The sequence below is a fragment of the Lygodium microphyllum genome, chromosome 20 (assembly GCF_053477565.2).
Source record: "Lygodium microphyllum isolate KBCC chromosome 20, Lygodium_microphyllum_v1.1.10, whole genome shotgun sequence".
In the NCBI taxonomy this organism is placed as follows: domain Eukaryota; kingdom Viridiplantae; phylum Streptophyta; class Polypodiopsida; order Schizaeales; family Lygodiaceae; genus Lygodium; species Lygodium microphyllum.
Genome location: NC_141154.1, coordinates 134,614,179 through 134,619,642, shown reverse-complemented (window position 1 = coordinate 134,619,642; position 5,464 = coordinate 134,614,179). Strand labels below are relative to the sequence as shown.

The 5,464-nt window shown below is 42.3% G+C and overlaps 1 protein-coding gene across 1 annotated transcript; it reads left to right on the top strand.

Annotated features, from left to right (window-relative positions):
* The first annotated feature begins 4,462 nt into the window (after positions 1–4,462).
* On the top strand, positions 4,463–4,894 carry LOC148019433 (putative 3-hydroxyisobutyryl-CoA hydrolase 3). Its single transcript, XM_087701345.1, has one exon. It carries the CDS (start codon positions 4,463–4,465, stop codon positions 4,892–4,894), a length of 432 nt encoding a protein of 143 aa, XP_087557471.1.
* Positions 4,895–5,464: the final 570 nt, after the last annotated feature.

Genomic DNA, 5,464 nt, shown 5'->3' with positions numbered 1-5,464 from the left:
TGGGAGTCAGAGAGGCAGCTATCGTCGGCTAAGTGAGAGTATCTCCGAAGTTTTCACTTCTCTGCACAACTAAAGAGTGCCATCGACATTTTCTTCTGCGTTGGAATTTGACTTAATAAGAGATGATGGGAAAATTCTGTTCATGTTTCAACCGACCAACGCCTCCCAGAACTATGTCAAACAAAACTTAAGTTGCAGAAGAAGATTGGCAAATCACTCCTAGCTTCTGAGGTGGGGACCAAGCGCGTTACTGAAACAATTAAAGCCATCACAAGGAGATTATCTCAAGCTGTGAGGATTAGTCTATTTACCACATTCAAGAGACGAAAAGGCTTGAACAAGTTGATTATAGGGCCATTATCCGAAATTGAGGTAATCTTCTTTCAAATTGAATTTTGATATTGCTTGATTGATCTTCTATCTTGGAATTTCTCAAGGACCTCTGCGGTCGCGACTTTGCTTTCAAAAATCCTTCGACATCTTTGGTGAAAACGACGTGAAAGCGTCACATAAATTTCAAGATGGGAGATACTTCAGCATCAGTTTCAGCCTCTTCTACGATTCCTGCTTTGTCCTCTACTTCAGCTCCATCATTGACTACTGCTTCAAGTACTTCAATGGATGATTTAAAGCAGATTTTACAGAATATGTCTATGTATATGCAGCTTCAAAATCAGCAGACACAATTGTATATGCAACAGCAGCAGCAATTGCATCAACAACAGTTGTCTCAGCAAAGGCAACTATATTCCGAGAAGGAGAATGCAATCAGCGCGACTAAGGCGATTGAAGCAGTTGAGAATGAGAAGAAGCTATTTGATGGCCGTAATGTTTCAGCTTACTTGAAGACATATGAGATCAAGATGGGATTTTTTGGAGTACCAGCTGGACTTATGAGTAAGTATTTCCTTCGTCTTGTCACACCCGCCTTGAGGGCAAAAGTGACTGATCTTTTTATTCAAAATTCGCATTGGCAAGATTTTAAGAAGGCCCTGAAAGAAGAGTATTTCCTTGAGGACTTTGGGATGGCTACACGGCGGTCATTCCGAGAGTGGGTCTACATGCCAAACAAAGGTCTAGCTGCTTTAGAGTTCATACGAGATTTTGAAGAGAGGTATAATCAGCTTGATGCCATTGAACAAAGAGCATTAGATGTTGAGAAAGTTGAGCTTTTCTTGCAAGCTGCAGATCCTGCTCTTCAGGAAGAATTAGGAGAGCTTCTTGAGGATCGCACGAAGCCTATGGGTCTTAAAACGGATTGGCAAGATGCCCAGGATGCAGTTTCGACTTTGACCAAGAGGAGGATATGGAAGACCCGCCTACAGAATGGATCTATGACACTCACGCCGTCTTCTGCTCCTATGCCTGCTTCTATCCCTGTTATTTCTTCTCTTCCTAAGCCAGTTTCTTGGCCTATGCCAGTGCCTACTGTTTCTACTCCTTCCGTTCCTCCTATTCCAAGACAGATGCCGGCTCCTTCTGCTCCAAAACCATCCGCTCCATCAGTTCCTTCCTCTCTTGATGACATAATCAAAGGCATAACGGATTTGACACTAGAGTCAGTTAAACCAGAATTGGTGGGAAAATTGAAAGAGCAGTTTGCTTCGACTACGCCTACTATTTCTTCTACTGCTCCTACTGCACCTAGGAGTGCTCCTAGTGCATCTAGGAGAGATCGAAGATGTATTTGGTGTGATAGTACTGACCATCAGCATTGCAGGGATTGTGAATCTTTTCAGGATGCAAGGAGGAAGAATTTGGTATTTTGGGGACAAGATGGTAAGATCTGGTTGACTGAAACAGGAGCTCCACTTGCTACCAATTTTGGGAAAGGCGGAATGAAGAAATTAGTGGATGACATGGGTGTGCGTACTTCTTATGTGGCAGCTAGAGGAGATGCTTTTGCATATGGAGTCCAGATTGAGAAAGGATCAGAGACTCGGTCAGCATTATGGACTTATGCTATGGAGACAGCAAACAAGGGAAAAATTCAGCAAACTGTTTTGACTAGTGTATGCTCTAGCATCAGATCTGAGACAGGTTGGGATTCGGCTGTTGACAGGTACACTATTTATGCCTACTTGGCTAAGTCTCAGGGAGCAGATATACTTGTTGAGGAGAAGCGTAAGAGGGATGAAGAAAATCCAAATGCAGCTAAAAATACTAGAGGGGGTGAGTTTGTTACTCCACCTACTACAGGACTGTCTTTGAGACCAGGGCCAGAACGACAGATGGAAGATGCTCAGAAGAAAGAGAAGAGGCAAGAGCCTAGAGAGAAAAAGCAACCAGGGTTTAGATTGATGTCTGATATTGAGACATCTACAGACATGAAGAAAATCTTTAATGACAAGATACTTGGCAGTGAGGTGAATTTTACTATTTTTGAGGTTTTGGGCATCTCGAAAAGAGAGTTTCAAGATTAGTTCCAAGAAGTCTTGAAGAGGAAAAGACATGCATTGCCTACTACTGATACACAGGGAGTTTTGATTGGGGAGTTGGATGAGGATAAGGATGAGGTTATGGTTGATAATGCTTCTCTTTTTCCATAGATAGAGAAGAGGGTTCAGCCTATGCATTATGCTGAAACTAATGAGCCTGTCTTGATACCGCGTAGTCACTTTTCGCAGAGTCATTGGGCTAGGGCAACTACAGAAACGATGGTAAAAATTGGAGAGAAACAGGTGCCTTATGTTGCTTTGGTGGATCATGGTTCAGAGATTAATCTCATAGTTCGTGGAGTTTATGAAAGTAATAGATGGCTAATGGATGTAGAGCATGGGTGGCATATGAGAGCTGCCAACAACACTGCAGGTAATTTGTATGCTGTTTGTCCCAGTGTCAGGGTTTCTATTGGAGATGTAGAGGAGGATTTCTATTTCTTTGTGCAGGATTCATGCTCTTATCCCATAATTCTTGGACAGCCATTCATTAAGTTCAGTTTATGACTGTGTGTGTGAACCATGTTAGAAACAGGGATACTCTTAGAGATGCACCTTTTCCCACTGTGAGGGATTCGGGTTTTCATTAGGTACCGCTGTTTCGCGAGATGACGGTGGTACAGAGCAGAGGAGATTGGAGTTCTCGCCTCTTGGCAGCAGTGTTTTCTCCTCCAGTTTTGTTGGAATTTCAGCAAACAGTTCGATGAGTTATCAGAAGACTTCTAAGTTGCCTAGAGCTGCCAAGCAGTACATATGTAGTAAGGAGAAAATTTTGAAAAATGCAGGTATTTTAGGGGATGATGAGCATATAGATGGGATGTATGATAGTATGATTTGTGCAGATACGATGACAGAGATGGAAAATATGCTGAAAACTGATATGCAGAGTTGTCACAGTAATGTATCAGTGCAATCCCTGGACATGTTTCATGAAATTGCAGATTTTGTGTCACAAATAGAGTCAGAGGTTGAGGTGACTCAGAAAAAAGTATTGAGTGCTGAAGAAATTCAGCAAACAGAGTTTCTGGCTGATTATGATCAGCTTACAGAGACACAGAGGGCTAAAAACTTTCAGCCAACAGAGTTTACTGCTGAAATATTTCAGCATCCAGAGTTTAGGGCTGTTCCTATGCAGTCCATAGAGTAGAGGGCAGAGGATATTCAGCCAACTGGAGTGCAGAATTGCTGATTTACAGCAAGATTTGAGTAATGCAGAGGATCATAATGAAGCCAGGGTTGACACGAAATACAAGACTGTGGATAAGAAGGTGGATGCTATAGGCAAGATTACGGAATATTGCTCTACCACTTCAGAGGTACGGAGATTCATTAGAGTATGTGTGTTTTATATGATTTGGATATCCCATTTTGCACACATAGCAGATTGTTTATATCAGCTGTTTCGAAAAGGGAAGAAAGTTTTTTGGGATGAGAGCCACACTACAGCCATGCAGAAATTGAGAAAGTTTTTGCAGATTCTTTGGAAGATGGTGAAAAGATGGTTTGGACCGTATATAGTCAGACATGTCTTTGATAATACAACATATGAGCTGATAGAATTGGATGGGACAGTGCTTAGAGTGCCTATTGTAGGAAAAAGAATCAAGATTTTCAAGAAAAGAGATGATGAGGATTATGCATTGGAAGATTTTGCAAGAGAAGAGCAACGAGAAGAAACTCCAGTAGAAGAGACTGATGATATGACAGATAACCTTGCTGATATACCGGAAATAGTTAATGAAGAGTTTGATCTATTCGTGGATCTTGACGACAATAATCATGGGTAGTTGGCTCATCTGGAGGATGCACAGGATCAGAGGGGGTGGAGATCGTACTGTTGTGCATCCGAGGTGTGAAATCCACCAAAAAGATGTGTGTGTGTGCGTGCATGCGAGCCTCACATCCACTGTTCGTCCGTAGTTACAGATACATAGTCAAAAGAAGAGATCATTGTTAGAAACTATGACCGTACAAAGGTGGTTACATTGAATGGGTCATGTCAATTAAATGCACTTTCTTCTTGGATGGTAAGCCACCTGGAGGAGCTTTACAAGCGATGGGAGAATGATGATGATGTGTCTTTGATCATAATAAAGGGGTTTGGGAGAGTTTTCTGTGTAGGTGGTGATGTTGCAAGGACTTACCATGTTGGCATTGAAGGGCAGTATAAGTTAGGGAAAGAGTTCTTCCACACTGAATACAATCTTAATTACATGCTAGGAACATACACAAAACCTCATGTAGCAATACTTGATGGGATAGTCATGGGTGGAGGGGCAGGTATATCTATACATGGGCCTCTTCAGATTGCAATTGAAAATACTATCTTTTCTATGCCAGAGACTGTACTTGGGCTGCACCTAGATGTTGGAGCCTCGTATTTTCTTTCACGCTTACCTAGTTACTTAGGAGAGTATGCAGGTTTGACTGGTGCTCGCTTAGATGGTGCAACATAACCTTAGAGAACCTTAAAAAGGCATCACCTTTGAGCCTCAAAATAACCTTATGCTTGATTCCGAAGATGGAAAAACCCTACGTGAATGTCTAAGGGGTAAGGGCCATATTAGTGGACAAGGATCAGAAAGCAAAGGGAAACCAAACCAGAAAAAGCCGGAGAGGGAAAAAGCTAAAAACTATACGACATGAATAGGGAGGAACGACTCAGGGAGGAGATGGGTACTCTCGAAGGTAGGAGTTCAACTGGGAAAAATGGCAAATTGTTGTGACGACGAAGCAGAAAAAGAAAAGCTAGAGGTGATGATGTTTGACAAGCCTATTAAAGAAGTTCGAAGTGAAGATGAAGGAGCTTGACGAAGCCTATAGAAGATGACGATTAGCCAGAGGGAACGTAAAATTCTGCTGATAGGAAAGGGGAAAGAACTAAGCACAATGTCACACAGAAGGTGAAGAAGATGAGGAGGTTGCAGTGCGAAGGACGAGGAAGGTGACGAAAGGCGGCAATTGACGGGATGAAGCATCGACGCGTAGACACTGCTGCGGCTACAAAGAGGGAGATGAGAAGGATA

Bases quoted from the DNA above. Each gene is read 5' to 3' on its own strand.
- LOC148019433 (XM_087701345.1), top strand. From the start codon at position 4,463: ATGGTAAGCCACCTGGAGGAGCTTTACAAGCGATGGGAGAATGATGAT.